General features: G+C 38.1%; 1 protein-coding gene across 2 annotated transcripts in view; it reads left to right on the forward strand.

Annotated features, from left to right (window-relative positions):
* CSMD3 (CUB and Sushi multiple domains 3) overlaps positions 1-20,590 on the forward strand; it is an 885,055-nt gene that overhangs the window by 846,660 nt on the left and 17,805 nt on the right. For both annotated transcript variants that reach the window (XM_024572155.3, XM_045181698.2), the window contains 4 exons: positions 4,001-4,174; positions 5,570-5,643; positions 16,341-16,452; positions 18,631-18,810. In XM_024572155.3, coding sequence (XP_024427923.2) covers positions 4,001-4,174; positions 5,570-5,643; positions 16,341-16,452; positions 18,631-18,810 — 540 coding nt within the window. The remainder of the gene's footprint in view (positions 1-4,000; positions 4,175-5,569; positions 5,644-16,340; positions 16,453-18,630; positions 18,811-20,590) is intronic.

Genomic DNA, 20,590 nt, shown 5'->3' on the forward strand with positions numbered 1-20,590 from the left:
CATAGGAGAAGCCAAAGTGCCTGCTGACAGCCTCACACAGCCTTTTGCTTATTTTCCCCTGACTCCCGGTGGCTTGCTATTCTCCCCCTCATCCACGCTAACCCGCTTCCTTACCTTTCTCTGGGCATTCAGCCTTGCTTTGGCATCAGTCCTTTGAGTATTCACTCTTTACTCCGCCTGGAAATTTCCTTTTATTGTTTGGGCTGTTTTATTCAGCATATCTATTCTCTGTGTTGTCTTCTCTCATCATCATAATTAAAATTTTATATGTCGACCTATAACACTGCCCTTTTAGACTTTATTGTTTTCTCCTTCATCGTCTCCTCCCATCCCTTCTTTTTTCTCTGTATAACACACTCTACATGTTACTTACCGTGTTTATGTGAACGATGCCCTGCACTCAGGTTGTGTTATTGGTGTGTAGCACAGCGCGTGGCAGATATCAAAACTTAGAATGCTATAGTACTTAAGGCAGTTTGGTATTGGTGCAGGGGTAGAAGGTGAAGCAATGTTAGAGTGCAGAATCATTTACGATGCTTGGTACATTATAGAGCTAAGCATTCAGGGAAAGAATGGACTTTGCAGTTAATGACACAAGGCACTCAGTTTACAGACACACACAGACACATGGTCTCTCTCTCACACCAAATAAGAAATCAATGTGTATGCATAGATGGGGACAAGGAGGTATTATAGACATGTGTTTATGGCAAAGTTTGTTTGACATAAATGCAAAAATCTCCACCAAGAGTTTTCTTAGGTGAGAAAATATGAATGCAGGTTGTGATATTGTCTTCTGACATCTCTGCAGAACAGTCTGGGGCTCCATCTTGGATTGAAAGCATTCCATCTTGGGGACTACTCAGTAATGAATGGCTTGAGTCCGACAGTGGGGGGTAAACCCTGATGCCCACATTGACTGCTTCTGAATCAGGAATAACCTCATCTCCCCTGTGCTTCATTTTTCCATCATAAAACGTTTTTCCCTAACAGCCACAGGCAGACCTCACACTGACGCATCTTCACAGTCTGGGGTGCAGCACATGCCTCCATTCGGCTCCTTTTGCATTTCCCAGAATGCAGCATTGTGCTTTAAGTCCAATCTGATGGTCCCTGGGAAATTCCAGGACGTTCAAAGGATGACAGTAATATTTATTTTGTTTACCTTCTCTTGTGTTCCTTTTCATTGAAGAAATATTTGTTGATTCCTTCCTATGTACCCATGACTGGCTTACAAGAAGCACTCAATAAATATCAGCTACCACTTTATGTACAACGATATCTCGAGAGGACTGTGGCATTCCCACTCGCAACAGCCTTTTGGATGTGTGCTATGTGGATTGCCTTGTGTTGGCATTCCCTCATCTATGGATTCTTTCCTGCACGTGTTCTGAAATAGACACTATTCTGCTCAACAAAACACCCATCTTAAGATTATTTCTAAACACCTCTTGATAATGATATTTTATTTTTGACCTATTAAAATGCAGATAATAAAATTATTATTATTGACATTTAAATAATAACTATACAAATATAATAGGGCTGACTTTGTTCCAGTTGTTTTACATATATCATTTTACTACATATAACAAGACCTCTGGGTAAATGTGTTCAGTCGTGACACTTTAATAGGCAATGGCAGTTGGGCTCAGAAATCAAATAGTGAGGACACTGACATTATTTAGGGAACCGGCTACATTGTTACGTGGCCGATGGTCACACTTCTAGGAAATGACAGAGTACGCATTCTAGTTCAGAGAAGGTAGACTTAACAGAGAGTTCTCTTACCCATTGAATAGGCAAGTTCATTCATTTTAGAGATTTTTATAAAGAGGAAAGTCGTTTTCAATCTGTTCAAAGCATGTCATTTTGTGTTAAAATTTTCGTCATTGTGATCTGAAGCCTTTGAAAATAAACCGTCTTAAGCCTCTAACCCTGACACCCATAGGCGGTTTGGTGTAGGACATGAAAACCTGCAGATAGAGGTAGACGGAAGGATGAGCGTGGGGACAGCACTTGGGGGTGTCAGTGGGTGTGTTTCTCTCCTTTCTCTCTGGGTGAAGATGTGATTTTGAGGTCAGTGATATTCAGCAGATATATATATGTAAGAGAAACTCTTCAAAAATGAGTTATGAAATAATTTGGCAATAGAAACAACTGCTAAAGCTAAAGTGTGCATTAATAGTGATCCCTGAGGAAATCACCATTCAATGCAAAATGTACTAGAGATATAATAGTAAGACAAGGAGCCTGGCCTGGGAGCCTAAGGTCTCGTGTTATATTGCTAGAAGTGCTTGTGTATATTAGAAATGGTGAAAATTGAAACAATACAAAGTAAAAATGTTTATTTTACCTGTGTTACTTTACTCTCAATTTTCCCATTAATTTATTTGATTTTATTATTTATGATCACTTTCAAGTGTTTAAAAAGGAAAAAAAAGTTTGTAAAGAAAGAGTTTTGAAAATTTAAGTTTATTGTAGCATCTTCAATTTCAGCGAAAGTCTTTCTTTGAACATTGAGCTTAAAACTGAGGTATTTTATAATCAGGGCATTCATTCATTCCAGTTTGCCTGGAGCATTCCTAATTATTCTTCTGGTCCCCATACTTGTCTGATCCAGTTAGAAGCTCCCTTTCACTCCCAGAAGTGTCTTGGTTTGGATAATGCGTTTTATGGTCATTCAACCTATGGCCATCCTAATGCAGAATTAATAATGTTTTATTGTTGCTATTTGTTTGTGTTATAGGCAAATAACTTTTTAGCTGCTGGATCTACAAATTGAAGAACTGAGTACACTTAAAAATAGTTAAAGTGGTAACTTATTGTTTGTCATGTTACTACAATAAAATAAATTGGAAGCCTAGTGTATAGATACCTTGGTTATCTATTAGATTTGAACCCATCTGATTTTACTCCCTATTACACTCCTGCAGGCTCACTCTGTTCCAGCCTCACGGGCCTTATTCTTCCTCCAACGTGCTGGCAATGCTATTTCCTTCATCTGGAATGCTCTCCCTTGGGATACCAGCATGGCTAAATTCTTTGTTCCTTCAAACCTTTTCTCAGTGAGAGACACCCTTGTCACCCTATTTAAAATCCACACCTAGCCTTCGCCGTTTATCTCATCCACACACCCACAGTCCTGATCTCCTTCTCCTGCACAACTTTTCCTCTTAAGACCTAATTGCCTTCTCATATGTTAGCTTTACTTATTAATTATGTTTATTGTTTGCTTTCTTCACAAATACAGTAATCCACAAGGGCAGGAATCTTAGTTTGTTTACTCATAAGTCCAAGTGTCTACAACTATCTAGAATACTGTCTTTCAGTAGTTAAAAAATGCTATTAATATGAGAGATCGAATGAAATTATCTAATCAATTGGGTGAGAAATCCTGACAAGGAGATCCTTTTAGAGGTTGTTGTAGGCCATTGAGTTTCCTTAGTTTTGTATAGTTTTGGACTCGGATGGTCTTCTCTTAAAAATAAACACTCAAAATTCCCCACAGTATTTTGAAGAGGAAGGCACCAAACCAGGGAGGTGTGTGCTCCGTCAGCCGCGCACTACAAAACAAGTGACCGTGTGTTTTCCTCACAGAGCACTCGGGCGAGTGCGACCTAGGTGTCATGGGTTGATTCTCTCTGGCAGAGCTATCTGAGAAGCACACGCCTTTTCAGGGTTCCACTTCACCTTTACAGCCTGTACATACAAATACTATGTGGCTTGATTCTGATCCATGTTAAAAAAACAAAACAAAACCCTACAATTATTAAGGGGCCATTGGGTGGAAAACATCTGAATCAGACTAGGTTTTAAAACAGTATACTGAATTGAACACTCAGTATTCATGTAGACAAAAGCTAAAACGTGCCCTGGGATAGATTGACGTGGACAGCATGTCACTTTAGTGCACTATTTCAGTTAGTCGTCACTATTTTTCTAAATTGTTTAGTGCATCCTAAATCTTTATTGTAATTGTCTTTTTTTTCACTTCCAGCAAAGTTTTGTGGTGACCCCGGTATACCTGCCCAGGGAAAACGAGAAGGCAAAAGCTTTATCTACCAGTCAGAGGTTTCATTCAGTTGCAATTCACCTTTCATATTAGTGGGATCGAGCACCAGAATATGTCAAGCAGATGGCACTTGGAGCGGCTCATCACCTCACTGCATAGGTAATATCAATGACAGGTTGATCACGCTTCATAATTTTGGATAAATAGATAGTAGTGACATTTAATGGGTTTCTTTAACCTATAAGCTACAGTTGACTAAATATGAAAAACAAATGTAAAATATAGAAGAAATTAGAAAACATTGAAAATGAATATTGATAAATATATTACTTTTAACATGGAAAACTTCCAGAAGGAACACTTGAAATACTTTTTTTTGTTTATCAATAAAATGAAAAAGACAAAATCTTTCCTAGTACTAACATCATTAAGTACTAACATCAGTATAGATCTTTAGCATTAATAAAAATTATTCAACTGAAATTAAGCTTGCTCCAAAAAATATACCAAAGATGCATTGATTTTAAAATGGCTCTAAGTTCATTTCTTTTTTAAAAAAGTGAATTAATTTTAAAAATATTGTTTGTTTATTTTTAGGGAGAGGGGGAGGGAGAAAGAAAGAGAGGGAACGAAACATCAATTTGTGGTTGTCCCTCCCAAGCCCCCTATTCGGGACCTGGCCCACAACTCAGGCATGTGCCCTGACTAGGAATCAAACAGGCAGCCCTTTGCTTCGAAGTCTGGCACTCAATCCACTAAGTCACACCAGCCAGCACAAATAAATTTACTTTTGATTACATTTGACATACAATATTATATTAGTTTCAGGTGTACAATGTGGCAATTAGACTATTGTATACCTTATGAACATGTGATCATTCCAATAAGTCTAGTAGCCATCTTGCCCCATACGTAGCCATCGCATTATCATTGACTGTATCCCCAATGCTTACTTTACAACTATGTGGCTATTTTTATAACTGGCAGTTGGTCAAAGTACATTTCTATAATCCTCAAACTAACTGCCACCTTTGGTAAACTAACCAGATAACGTGTCATACAGACTAGCCAACTCAGAGACAAGTAGCCCTACTCTTCTTATGTCTGAATCTCCTACAGATATCAGTAAAATAATCCAAATAACTAAGTCCTGTGACTGGAAAAAACTCTTGCTTCTTGAGGGGAAATATTATTATACCTGAGATTGTAATTTAGCAAAGTCCTTAGACAAATATTTTATACATGTGTTCTTCCTTTATTTTTCTTTAAATTTTTATCCACAGAGTTAGTTGCATGTCAAGTGCTTTTATATTACAAGGTTTCAGAGTTCAAGAGTTGCATAATTTATATAAAATGTCATTTACCTGAATTTCTTGCTGCAGGATTACTAAGCTACTATCCAGGGTGAGATGCTATTGGATTTACACTCTCGTATTACCCAGGGCCATTTCATTAACACTGATGTCACCTAAAATAGTTTTGTATGAGAGAAATATACATTTAAATGTAACTGTACATTTTGAATAAATCTTATGTTTTTAATCTTCATTTTAGAGCCCACTCGTACCTCATGTGAAAACCCAGGGGTGCCACGGCATGGATCTCAGAACAATACATTTGGATTTCAGGTGAGTGCTTTAAATAAATATTTCCATTTAACATCAAACTGTATCATAAGGGCGTTATTGGTTCATGCGCATGTAGTCCTGTTGACGCAAACAGAAGAAAATTTACGCTTATGTCTGCATTTACGAACGTATTTATGAAAGGTAGTAGGCAACAAAAAGAGTTGAAGTAAAAGGAAAACAGAAGAAAAATGGGCTTCAAGAATAATAGCCTAACTGATCATAAGGATAAAGGAACATTGGAGAGAGCTATGAGCGTAGGAGGATCCGTAAGCAGGAGGAGAGGGGAAGTAAGAGTGAGTGAGGCAGTGAACGAGCACACTCCACAGGAAGAGGCGGGGACAGTGAGGAACAGTACAGGTGAAAGAGGGGAAAGGAGAGGCCCCTGAGACAGAATTACCCAGTACATAAAACGTGCTTATTCAGTAAGGCGATAAGACTAAAATAGTTTTGTTTTATAATGTGTATATAATACCAAAATATTTTTTACACATTGTCATTGATGTGAGAAACATCTGAGAAAATAATTTAACCATAACCTATTGTTACATAATATGTAGTCGGATGGTTAAATTACAATTCTTTAGCATGCCCAGTCATGTGTGGCCGACTTTCTTGTTCTCTCTTTTCCAATTTAGATTTTATGTAGAGATACAGCAAGGTTTTCATTACAGGACCTCAGGGGAGCCAAAGTGCATACTGATTCCAAGAGGAAATTGTCCATTTCCACAATACCCAGCCACTTTGTGTTGCAAGGTGTTCTAAATTGTGCTATTTTGTGTGAAATTCAGTGTGAACCTGAAGAACATCTTTTTCTAAAGAGAGTATTCATCAAAGGTGCCATATTTTCATTGCTAAAAATACTTTTCATTTATCTACAGATCAGGCTCAGTAAAGACATTGATTTGAGAGCATTTCCAATTCTTCCAGTTTGCCTCAGGCCTCTCTAGATAATAAAAGAGTAAAAGAAGTGTCTCAGTCTCTATTGTATGGATGCTCTAGAAAACTTTAAATTCCTGTGTACATAAAAGTTTTATCAGTTGATCTAAATCCTGAACCATGGACAGCAGCATCAGTCTTCATCACATGGGCAAAGGAATTAAAATAGAGTGTGACTTGGCTGTGGCCAGAGAAGCAGCCACCGGCAGTGTCCTCCCAGAGTACAGTACTGCGATGTTTCTGTCTGTGCACAGGATTCGGTGATTTTTCTGAAAAAAACATGAGTTCTTCCTAGTGAATTGGCTCTGAAACAATGGAAATAGAAATGAGCAAAATTGAGTCTGGAATAGTCATCTAATTAAATGGTGAGTGGAGGTAGAAGAGGGCATAGAGTGGATAAATGGTAATGGAAAAAATAAAATAAAAAGAATGAATAGAGTCCTTAAGTTTGCATTTTAAGAATTCTATTATAATCACTAAAAATGTATTTAAAAATGAACCTGACCCTGAATCCATATTACTTGGCTAATAAACATATATTAGAACATTATATTCTATCTAGGTAAATTTGAATAAACTAGATTTCAAATATGATAAAGTCTATATATAATTATATTAGTCTCTATTATCATTGCAAGTGACATATTGAGTGTGTTTAATTAGAAATCAACTTTTGTACGTGTATATGGCAGGTATGGGTCCATGTGTGTGTATGCATACTAGTTATATTTACTACATGTACAGGGTGGGGCAAGAGTAGGTTTACAGTTGTGAGTATGGAAAACAGTATATTCTTATTTATTATTTATTGTACTATTTTCCATGCAAGCAACTGTAAACCTACTTTGCCCCTCTAGTATTCGCTAATTATATTTCCTAAATCTGTAGAGAGCCAACAGAATTTTTAAAAATTCTAATTCTAACTACTATCAATTTATTATATTCCAAATGCATATGGTCTTATATAACCAGAAAAGACATCTTCATTGGTTGAGAAAAACTCTCGCAAGTAACAGAAACGGTTTTGAGCTAGCTTAACCCTAAAGGCATTACATGCCATGTGGCCGGTATGTCTGAGGCCACAAGAGAAGGATTCAAGTGAGACTCACCAAGCCCAGAATTTAGTAGCTGGACCACAGTACTCAGTCTTTTCCACTCGTCTGTGTTTACTTCATTTTCTCTCCCTGCATATTGGCCACAAGGCCAGGGGTGTATCATTTCTCTTTACACTTCAGTCACACACAGAACATGATTAATTACCTCAATCTCAGTTTCAAATTTCCAAAGAGATAATCAGAATGTTCTAGTGTTTGTAGCCACTGCTGGTTTTATCAGGTGGCAATAGAGAGTTAAGTCGAAAGAGCTGTAGGAACCCCACTTCTGGGAGGGACAAGAAAAAGGAAAAAATTATGATTGCAATAGCACTTCAATAATTTTCTTCATTTTCCCTGTAATGTGTTCATTTATTCACTCTCCTTTCCTATATGGATTTATAATACTAATAGATTTTTATGGGCATAGAAATAACTATTAACATATAAGAATACATCACCTCTTGGTAAAGATTATGAAAATTCTAGCATTGAAAACAATACTCAACATATTGTAATTTATCTTTTTATCTAAACTCTTGAAAATTGGAACAATTTTTTCTAGAAATGGGCTGGCAGTGAAGGGAGTAGATGTCAAAATGATTGATACAACATGTAGATTAATTATGGGAGAAATGCCAAATACATATTTCATTAACTACTGTATCACTCTTTAAATTGAGATCTGAGCTTTGGAAGACACATTATTTAGATTTAGGACTTGTTACATAAAGCTATTTTATCTATCTATCTATATATCTATATCTATATCTATATCTACATATATATACATGAAATGTTTTAAATATGACTCTTAGATGGTTAACCCCAAGACATTTAACACTATTTAACACTAAAATAGTTAACCCGAACAAAATGGGCATGCTGATTGTGCAATTTCTAGTTTATAATCCAAATTAGTATATAAGTACATTAAATAAGGCAACTATGTTACTAGTGTCTTATTATCTTTAAATGATGAATATAACAACAGGAAATTTTTAAAAAACATAAATTTTATTTGTTAAATTAAAAATTATTATTTTTAATACAAATTTACAAGATACCTTAAAATTCAATTTTTTAAAGACCAGGAAACTCAGGGTTAAAAATTGATGCTCAGTGAAAACCCCCATTTGCACTGCATCTTAAACACATTATTCCTTTATTGTTATGATCCTGCTTTTCTCCTTCAGTTCTATTAACTTTAACTTATGTATGCCTTTTATTAGTGGTTATCTCAATTTTGGAGGGTATAATGTGTAATATAAGCATAATAAAAATACAAGCAGAAAACTTGTTTAAAATAGATTACAGACTGCATATAAATTTTTGAAACCTTAACTATAAATATATTTTGAAAGTTGTTGGGACCTATACTGTATAATCAAATTACACAAGTGTGTGATATTAAAGATAAGGTACAAACGAATACAGTGATGAAAATTCTAGCAGACTCATTTACTATGAAATATCATGAAAGGGGAAGGTAGATCTTATTTAGAAAGTTCTAAGTTTGTGCAAAAATTTCAGTTAATCCTGTATTCAGTTCTCTAAACTTCATGATTTAGGATCTGAGATATATAGCATTTAAAGAAGAAATAATGAACTAAAGAAGATGTCATGTGTACTAATTAGACATGACATAAAATTTTATAATGCATTTGCATGCATAGTGATGCTTTGGGTTGATTTAAAGTAATTTTTATTAAAACACTGGTGAAAGTAAAATGATATGTATGATTGTTAACTCCTGATATAAAAATAATTTTCAGTATTAATTTTCACATTGTATATAACTGCTTATACAAACAGTACTTCTTAAAAATCCTCACCCAAGTATATGTTTATTGATTTTAGAGAGAGAGTGTGGGGGAGCTCCGTCCTCAGGAGCCTCCTGGCTGCCAAGGATGAGAATATGTCTACCAAGACATGATCTGCTTGGGGAGGAAAGGTGGCCTGTCTCTCAAAGGAAAAGTAGCAGGAGCCTTTTCCTCAATGGGTTTTTATTGGGTTTAATTTGCATAGGAATACAGGGAGTTTATATATACACTGTAAAGCTCATTCATTGTCAGGCAATAATGATCAAACAATAGATAACATTCAAAGAATTATGAGGGCTTATTTAGAGTGAGGGTCAGTTAGCTAAAGGGCCATAAAACTTTGGAGAACAAACTCATTTGGGGCTTGGACCCTTATCATTTAAATTGAGGGTACTAGCAAAGCAGGTTTCACAGGATTTTATGCATTCTTTCTTAGGCCTGATCACCTGGGGAATCCGCCCTTTCCAGCACAGGGCTGCACTGCCCTCTGTCATTGTTTCAGGCTTAAGTCAGGCAGGGGAAGTAAGGCAGCCAAGAGATTAGGAGACTTCTTACAGACAGAATGAGGACTCAGGCTACGCTGAGAGATGAGAGTTCATCACCCCCTTTTTCTATAGCCCCCCAAGTCCTTCCCTGCGGGCCTCTTTGTGACCATGCCTGTCTTAGGTGGTCCCTCCCTTGAGGAATCTTACCCATCATTGGCTAACCAATCATGCATTGGGGGCCAGGCACGGTGAAGTAAAGTGGGCAGAAGTGGTGCTCCTGCCAGGGAGATAAGCTTTGTCTCCTTAGTGGCTGAGGGTCCCAAGGTATCAGCCTTAGCCATGGGGGTTTACAACTTCTGAAAAAAAGCAGGGTGGTTTCCAACATCTCCCCCTTTTTTGCTTATGAAATCAATTGTAGTTGTTAAGCCTGTGAAATGCACTATTTGCTGTTTCCAAGTGTGATCTCGAGAAAATAACCTCCGTATATATTGTAAAGCACAAATAAGTATTAAGACCAGGAGGCACCCAAGGGCTGCCAGGACCCAAACTCGTAAATTCAGTCCATCAAACTAGTTCTTAGGGTTCAGCCATTGTAGATTATCATGGAGTGTCTGGAACACTTTCTGTTCAGTTAGGCGTTTGATGTCACTGAGCTGCTGGTGGAGCTCAAGCTGGAGCTGATCAATTTGTCCTTTGAGATTGGTAGAGAACGCACCCTGCGGGCGATGACAAATATCTGCCCAGGAATGCTGACTGGAATTCCACTTTAATGGAGTAACACAGAGTTTAGAAAAACCAGGATCACAAGTAAGTTGTTGCCTTAGGGCAAGAGCATCCTATCACTCTCCAAGCCAGACAATAGCAGAATCTGTGGCGGAGAGTCGAGTAAGAATTTCCCGATCAATTTGGCTTTGTTGGATCATTTGCTGAGTAGTATTAGTGAGAAGAACATCAACTGCATGAGTGGTTTGAATGGATTCAGTGAGGGCTACAGATGCAGTAGTCACAGCTCCAATTATTATAATAGCAGAAACTATGGAAGCAACAAGCATGCCTATAAATAGGCAGGCTCTGACATGGGCAAGGGCCTTACTGAGAACACTTAATCCTGCAGGATCAGCCCACTCTCAGTAAGGTTAACAGGAACCCAGGCCTGAGCCTGTCTGCGAAGGACAAATATGGTGGTAAGATTTAATTGAGTGACATTCACATGGGTTAAGCAAGTGGTATATGTAGTGCCGGGTATAGTGCCGGGTATACACAGCAGAAGTCTCATTATACGTAAGTTGAGGTGTACCAGGGACAGTTACAACCAATAAGAATGAGAAGCATATACAGTAACCCAGGTACGTTTAATATTCCAAATGTTAAAGTAACCCCTCTCCTTTGGATGAGTTGAAATTGTCCCGTCTGACAGTCAACAAAAGGGAGCCCCATCTTCCAAGTGGAAGTATGCCATGGGCTGGTATAATTAAGGTTTTTTATTCTGAGAATAGAGGCTCCTGCTCCTCCGCTATGCCAACTAAGTTTATTGTACATTTGGAGGGGCGCTGGGTTCACTATTGCTGAGCCTGCTATGGCATATACCTTCCATTTTGCACCCCACTTTTCTGCTACTAGAGGGGTGCTAGTGATATTAATCAATGACAGTGTTTGATCACGACATATTTCCAAATGACTGGTTCAGTTGATCCACCATCTATTTGACATAAAGGAAATTTGGGTGGTTTGGTACTATCCCCTGGCCTTTCTCCTTTAAGTCCTATTGCTCCAACTAAGGAAAGATTTACTGCAGGCAGAGACTGTTGAACGGTATAATTAGTTACTGCATAAGCATACCACTTAGCCATAATAGGTAAACAGACGGTATTGGTTAACACAGAAAAGCAAGCAGGCAAATGGTTAGAGACAGAGACATATACAGTGCCTTCCGGAGCAGACAGCCAAGGATGTTTTTCCTCTAAATGTCCATCTGGAGGGAGCCAGGTGCCTCGGGTCCACTCAGTATCCTTACTAGACAAAGGAGGCTCAGGATTCCACCAAGTATGGAGCTTAAACATAGGTGGGTCTATAACAAGGCTCCAATATATGATCAGTTTCAGAGGCTAAGCCCAGCCCTCCAAGGCAGGCCATCGGGCCCAAGGTTAGGGCCACCTTGGTGAAGTTTGAAGAAACAACTGACAAATAAGCTAGGAACCCGTTCTTTGGAGTATCCCTGACTCTTAATTGCTGGATAATCTGCTCTGCCCTTGTGTTAAGGGTTTTTAGGTCACCCCAAATTACTCCTTGAGGTTGATCTGGGGGGTTGCTCCTGTGATTCTGTGTCTTCTGGTGGCAGCATTCTTCTGCCTTGGTCCTCAGGGACATCTGTTCCGTCTGTCCCAGCTGTTGAATCCTGACTAACGGCCACATCTGTTGTTGGGGCGTGTCTGTTATGGTATGGTTTCACTCTTTTTGCTGGGAGCCACAGTGGGCCTGTGGGAATCGAAACACAGGCATACCCTCTTCCCCATGTTGATAGCTCAACTGGGCCCTCCCACTTTCCTTGCCCTAATGGGTCTTTGTACAAGACCAAAGGGTGTGGGCCAGCAGGCCTGTTTTGGGTGACTTCAGGTTATCATCACAATTCAAAAAATTGTACATATATATTGCTAGCATGGTTAAATTCTTGGGCCATATTTCCTGGCTCCCCTTTTTTTGTTTAATAATGTTTTAAAGGTCTGGTGAGCTCTTTCAACAATTGCTTGGCCTGTAGGGTTATAGGGGATACCTGTTTTATGCTGAATTCCCCATTTCTATAAGGAAGCCTGAGTGGCTTGTGCAATGTATCCTGGGCCATTATCAGTCTTGATTTCTTGTGGACGGCCTAAGTGGCTGAAGACCTCGAGCCAGTGAGCTCTAATATGCTTTGCTGATTCCCCGGTGAGGGGAGTGGTGAGTAGAGCACCTGAGTAAGTGTCTACAGAGATATGTAAATATTTCAATCTTCCGAAAGGGGGGTAGTGAGTAACATCTGTCTGCCAAATCATTCAAGCTTGCAACCCTCTAGGGTTAATTCCAAGAGTAGGGGGCACTTTTGAGAGCGTTTGACAATCTGGACATTCTCTGATAATCTGTTTTGCTTGGGCCTGTGGAATATTAAATTCTTTACATAGGGCCTCACTATTTTGGTGAAGAAATTGATGAGACATCACCGCAGATTGAAAAGTATCTGCTAGGATGACAAGGGCATCAGCCCGAGAGTTACCCTCTGCCATATGTCCAGGCAAGCCCGAATGAGATCGGATATGGGTAACAAATAAGGAGTGCTTTCTTTTATCTAAAAGACTTTGCAGGGTTAGAAATAGACTTAGTAACTGAGGCTCAATGGACCCTTTTAATAGAGCCTGATCTATATGAAGGAGAGTATATACAGTATAACCACAGTCACAAACTAAGTTAAGAGGCTCTCTGGGCCAATGGTAGAGGGCAAGAATAGCCCCTGAAATTTCCGCCTGTTGGGTGGAAGAGTGCCCTCCAGAAACAAAATGTTTCCACTCGTTCCCATCTTTCCAGGTGATAGCAACTTTCCCTGTTTCAACATTGTCAAGACACTTGCCTAAGCTGTTTGTTCACAGGATTAAGTAATACACAGTCTCTGAACTAGAGAAGCTAATGTTGGTATTTGGGTCAGATAAAATAGGTGATTTCATAGGATAGGTAAAACATTAATAACTTGAAATGTGTTAAGGAAGCACATAGTTTTCCTAGTCAGTTGCTGCAGGGAAGTCTTTCTAGAAATGTTGTCTGGACTAAATCTTTTAGAGTAAGACTAGGAAAAGAAAGTTGGGAAAGGCATTCCATACAGGGAGAATAGCATGCAATTTCACGGGTCAAGATTGGAGAAATGGAGACAAGTTAGATGATTATGGTGATTGTCTGTGGCAGTCCTTCTCAAAGTGTAGTCCCTGACCAAGCAGCGGCAGTCTTACCTGGAAACTTGTCAGAAATGCCTGTTCTACTCAGTCGGAACCTTTAGAAGGGTGCTCAGCTATGTGTGTTTTGGTAAGTCCTCCCGGCGATCATGACATCTGCTAACTTGGGAGAAACAGAGCTCGCAGGAAAGATTTTGAGGACTAAAACAGGTTATGTAAGTGGCGAGGGGAGAGGCAGAAGGTTTGATGAAAATTTAGGAGGTAAAACTGAGAGTATTTGGTAGTAGATGAAATGATGATAGATTTAGGTGAGAGGTGGCCCCATTAACTGAGATCTAGCATAAAGTAGGATTGTTGGATTGATAGAGGTGATGGCTTTTGAAGAACTGTTTAAAGAACAGAATTGCAAAATCCGCATGATGAGTCACATAATCTAAGGCATAGGAGAAAGTCAAAATCTGTAACACCGTATTACACAACCTCGGGGAGTCTGTGAATGGCTCTGGAACACAATTTGAGGGACTCTGTTTCTATGAAATACAGCGTGGCAAGTGCTGCCTGGAGTTGAGCAACGTAGTAATCTTGGACGAAATGGGGTATTGGGGAGACAAGATATCTCCTCAAAGTTAAAGTGAAGGCATTATGGAAGACATAATACAAGGTAACTGGAAGGATAACATTTGTTATAAAAGCATGACTATTGGAATCAAATGTTTCTTGTGGGGCATAGTTCTGGCAGATAATGAGACTGTGAGAAATGGTGAATTTAGCTAGTCTCAGAGTCCAAATAGAATCTTGTATTAAGTCACATTAGGCTTAGCCTCATGTTGCTTTGGCAGGTGGCAATAGAAACTAAGGGAAAGGCAGGGGCAGGTTCTCTGTGTTAATTCCAAAGAGAGCAATTGACCATCTCAGGCTCTGTTTGGGGGAGGTTGAAGCAGCAGACCCTAACTGCCCCTTATCTTATCCTCCACTTCTAAGCATTTAATAAATCCTGGTGGCTCTTCCTTGAAATACATTTTGGGTAAACAACTTCCTTCCCCCATCTCCTTCCACAAGTTAGTCCAGCTTTCACCCACTCAAATCTATAAAATGGTGGCATCAGCCTCATAATCAGAATTACCATTCGTCATTCATTTTGTTTAATAATTTCTTCATGTGATGGCTAGTTAATTTTCTAAAGATATTATATTCTATACCAATTTTACTTGCTCTGAAAGCTTTAGCAAATTTGTTTCAATTAAAAAAAAAGATTTTAAATGTCATAGCCTGCCCTTTTGCCATTTGAGACCCTTAATTCTTACTGATGTCTGACTTAATAATTATAGCTAGAATTTATTTAAAACTTATGTGCCATCCCTGTGTGGAGTGGATTATGTATCTTATTTTATTTCATCCTTAATACAAATCTCACGACAAATAATATTATCATCTTTATTTGTAGATGGGAAGTTAAGTCTCAAAGGTGAGATATACATTATACAAGTAAGAGAAGATCCAGAGTTAAAGTCAAGTATATATCCCTCTGGAGTCTGTTTTGTTTTGAAACTGTGTTTCATTGCCTCCCATTGTACCCCCAGCTTCTCCGCTCACTGTGTGAACTACCCATGTCAAACAATGAGATGTAGTCTCATTTTCGCCAAACTACGTGAGGTGTATTTTATCCTCCATACATTTTCTCATCATTTTCTTGTGTTTTCCATTGCTATTTCAGTCGCTCTCAAACTTTCGTGTTCATTAAAATCACTTGGGGCGTCTGTTAAAACACAGATTGATAACCCCTACCCTAAGAGGTTCTGAGTCAGTGGGTCTGGGGTAAGGTCCCAGCATTTGCATTTCTTACAAGTTCCTAGGTGATGGAGAGGTGACTGGTCCTGGGCCCCCACTTTGAGGGCCATTGTTACATATGTTTATCTCTATTCCACATCCTTAAAAACTCGGAGCAAACTGCATATCCTCCACTGTGTGTTTCTATCACCTTTACGACCTTCAGTAAACACTTTTGCATCTAATATAATATTGCTTTTACTGTCTCTTTTATATTGTTAGTTATCTTCTGTATCTATCGTTATCTATCTTTATTTATCTATCTTGAACTCTCTGTCAGTCTTTCTGTTATTCTACTTGGTACTTACATGTAGTTTATTGACCTCTTGGTACCCATATATCTTCTTTATATTATGGCAAAGTTTAGCATGTATGTAAACTTTGGATACTCAAATATTTCATGGTGATATGCACACACAGAGATCTAAGTATTTTTCTTCAGCCTTGACTTCCCCCCACCCAATTTTATTTTAAATCAGATTTCAATGTATTTGCCCTCCAACTGCCACCATACACAATTGCTTTTGAAATATTTTCTCAAAGTTTTTTCTGTTTGTTGCCATATTTGAAGTTGTATTGTGACATCTGTTTTTTTTTTTTTTTCTCTGTAATTCGCTACAGGTAGGAAGTGTTGTACAGTTTCATTGCAAAAAAGGACACCTTCTCCAGGGGTCTACAACACGTACTTGCCTTCCTGACCTCACGTGGAGTGGAATTCAGCCTGAGTGCATACGTGAGTATTGTGGCTAAGAAATTATACTTGTCACAGGTAGGAATTCATATGCATTTTTCTTCTAATTATGAAAATAAATCTCTATCCACACAATAGATGCATCACATCGATGTTTTATATTACCATGCACCATAGTTCGTGTATATAATTTTCTTTCTATATCTTACCCTGTGTCCATTGGGAAGCGTTGTTACTAAAGAAGTGAGAAGGCATGAGGCACAATTTTGTGCTGTTTGAAAAGCCCTCGTCATCGTGTTCAGTTCAGTCACCTGGTAATTTTAGATGATAATTATTTGTAGGTGTATAGATCTACATTATGAATCTGAAACACTCAGATACAGGAGACTCCAACATAGGAACTCTTAATATTGTCACTTGTGAAACTGTCTGAGAAGCTGAGGAATGCTAGAAATACCCATGAAAGAAAATATGCGCCTTGACAGAAAATTGGAATACTAATTCAGGATCTCCTGGAGCCTGTGCAGGTGCACTGACCCTAAACTGATGACACTTGCTGTACGAAGTCAGTCAGAACAGACTCCAAGGTCACTGCTAAATAGTCTTTTCTTCCTTACAGTTAGAAATCAATTTTAGCTGCTAAGTTACTTATCTCTTCTTTCCTTCATATCTCCTCTTTTTATCTCCACCTCCATCTTTTTAAATTCTGACCCCCTTGGGAGAAAAAATAAAGAGTAAGCAAGGGGAGAATGGTATGTAACTTTTAGGAATTGCTGAAGTTCAAGTGGGACCTGAGACTTTACTCTAGCCCTGTCAGCACCACCCGGCTGGTCATGGGAGCCCCCATGGACCTGCAGGTCACCGAAAAGCAGCAGGGCACCCCACTCAGTTGTATCACATACCAGCTTCGTTTATATTTAAATGTGGCAAAATCCCTTAAAAGAATTCCTCAGTGTGCACTTTAGAACAGCTGTGTGGAACGTGACTAAGTATTTCATAGTAAATCAAAATGCTTTGATGACCTACATTTGGGATACGATGATTTAAATGAGGTTAAACAGCTTCTGTTACTGCAAAGCATCTCAGAATTTTAATATGTGCATATGAGGGGGCTAAGAATGTAGCAGAGACGACTATGTGTGCTTATCCTTAGCAATATTCCCTTCATGAGGATCATTTTTCATTAAAAGAATTATATCAAATGTAAACCATGTAATACAATGTGTATCACATAGGGTTAAAAATGTTATTTATACTGTTGTAAATCTCCATTGGGAGACAAATGAAAACTTGTTTTCCAAACAAATATATCCACAGAACAGTTTTTTCAGATACCCTTTAAAGATTTTTATCCATGGACAAATGATTGGAAATGTTGTCTTAGGGGGGAAAATAGATTGTACCATCTATTTCTGATTGAAAAGGAATGGTCTTTAAAACACAGGGACAGGTGAACTGGGGGTCAGGGCCAAGGAGTGCCAAAGGTATAGGTAGAGAGGAATCGAGGTAGAAAATTAGGAATGAAAAGAAATGAAGAAATTGGACAAAAAGTTAAATGGAAGAAAAAATAATGCTAGCATATAAACCCAAAATATGTCCAGAAAATTTTATATGTAAAATATTATTAAATTGTACTTTCTACATTAGGGAGTATTAATTAATATCAGAATGACATAATGGTGGGAGGGAAAATGCAGACAACTGTAATTGAACAACAATAAAGTAATTAAAAAAAAAGAATAACATAATGAGCTGTGGTTGGATTTAACTTTAGAAAACATGTTTTTAATTTAAAGTAAATATAACACAGTATAATAAACTAATATTCCCTAAACTGGCATAGAAAATTAGAGTTTGACACACTATAAAACATTTCTTATTGTGAGATCTTTTAGGCCCTTTAAAATGGTAATATGTATTTGACTCTCTAAAATGGTGGTGTAGTATATATGTATGGGCTTAAGTATACACACACAATCTTTTTTCCTCAGTCTACCTACTAACATAACATTCACCCGATGACTAGGAAATGCTAATCTATGAAATCAGCATGTATATTTATATTTGTATACTTCCTTTGACTCATTAGAATAGTTATTTTAAAGTATATTTATATAAAGATGTTAACATACCTCTAAACATATATCATGTCTCTAGTCTCAAAATTTTCTTAACATGCCTATAAAAATGAACATTTTTCTCTTTTTTTAAAAAATATAGCCCACAGCTGTAAACAGCCAGAAACTCCTGCTCATGCAAACGTCGTAGGAATGGACCTTCCCTCCCACGGCTATACACTGATTTATACCTGCCAGCCTGGCTTCTTCTTAGCTGGTGGAACAGAACACAGGGTGTGTAGGTCTGATAACACTTGGACTGGAAAAGTTCCTGTTTGCGAAGGTAAGTTTTTTGTATAAAACCTTTTCACAAAAGATACTATACTATTTTGACCTCTCTTAGATACAAGAGACAAACAAAAAAAAAAGTCAAATTAGCTTAAAACAAGGGAAATATGTTGGCCAGTTAAAGGAAAGGAGTAATGTAGATATTTCGGGGCTCAGAGGCACAAAAATATCCTTCAGGTCTTGGTAGCTTCTGTTCTATGCTCTGTTTTTTATTCTTGCCTTTATTACTTCTTGTACAAGGTTTTCTATTCACAGTAGGTGTACTGGTTGTATAGGGCTGACTGTAACAAAACAGCACCAGTTGGGTGGCTTAAAAGAAAAGATATTTATTCTCTCACAGTTCTGGAGGCCAGACATCCGACATCAAGTGGTCAGCAGGTCCACATGTCCTCCAAAGGCTCCCTCATTCCATGCTTTTCCCTGACTGCTCATGGCTTCTGGCTGTTCTTGGCATTCCTTAGCTCATAGCCGCCTCGTTCCATTCTCTACTGTCATCTTCACATGCCTATCCTGTGTATCTCCGTATGTCCTCTCTGCTCTTTATAAAGACACCAGTCATTAGACTTAGGGATTATTTCAGGATTATTTCACCATGAAAGCCCCCACTAATTATATCTTCAAAGACCCTATCTCCAAATAAGATCATATGCTGAGGTTCCTGGCGAACATAAATTTTGGGGGTATAGTCTTCAACGCCATAGAGGAGAGAGATTCATTGCCAGCATTCTAGGCTCATACACTTCTGGCAGAGCAACCCTGGTCAAAAGAGCCTTTCCCCAAGCTTGGTCATGGAAGCACTCTTCCCAAGTTCAAGTGTCACAGGTGGAACAGAGTCCATACCCAAATACCCAAATCCATCGCTCAACCTGGGTGACAGCTTTCACTGACCTTGTCTAGACGAAGTGACTACTCATCTTGCTGCTTAATTAGGACAATTCCCCATCTGGACAAGATGTAAGGAATTTGCCAGAGAAAATAGGGTTATATTTCCAGAAGGAACAGCAAAGGAAATTGTTCTGAATTCTTGATAAGGTCATCAATAAACTACCTTTTTCTTTTTTTTAAATTTTTTTCAGACCTTATAATTCTCGATCTCTTGCAGCATTGACAAATGTTAATGAATTTATCCTTCTTGAGATGTTTTTACTCTCTTAGCTGGAACATTACCATTATTTTTTTTAATTTAAGAAAGTTTTATGATAGAAATCCGTGCCCTTGAGATCTTATTCTTTTATTTCTTTGCTTGTCATTGTCTTTTTCCTCTCTGTCCTTTCATCTGCTCCTCCCCAACTGGAATATAATCTCAATAAATAGAAAAACCTTTGTTCAAAGTGTTTAAAACTTAATTTTAACATTGAGATCAGTTCCTTGCATGTGAAAAGTGTTCAATAAATATTTGAATAAATAAATATGTTATTCCTTCATAATTCTACCTATCTATTCTCCCTTATAAGTTTATTATTTTCTACTCATGATTTTCTAAAGGCTTCATTCTTAGCCATCTCTTTGTTTTACTTTATATTCTCTCCCTAGATAAGCTCATTTAAGCCAATGCCTTCAACAGTGTCTTTTATGGAAACTATTCATAGATCAATGTTTCTAGCTTATTTATCTTTTCTTAGCTCCAGACTTATATGTTCAGTTGCTTACTCGACGTCTCTTCTTGAATTCCTCGGAGAATTTCAGTGCTCAATATATGCTAATCTGAACTCATGCATTTCTTCTTACCGTAGTCTTCTTTTGGTAATCCTGGCTCAGTGGTCTATCACCATATT

This window comes from Desmodus rotundus, chromosome 8 (assembly GCF_022682495.2).
Source record: "Desmodus rotundus isolate HL8 chromosome 8, HLdesRot8A.1, whole genome shotgun sequence".
Classification (NCBI taxonomy): domain Eukaryota; kingdom Metazoa; phylum Chordata; class Mammalia; order Chiroptera; family Phyllostomidae; genus Desmodus; species Desmodus rotundus.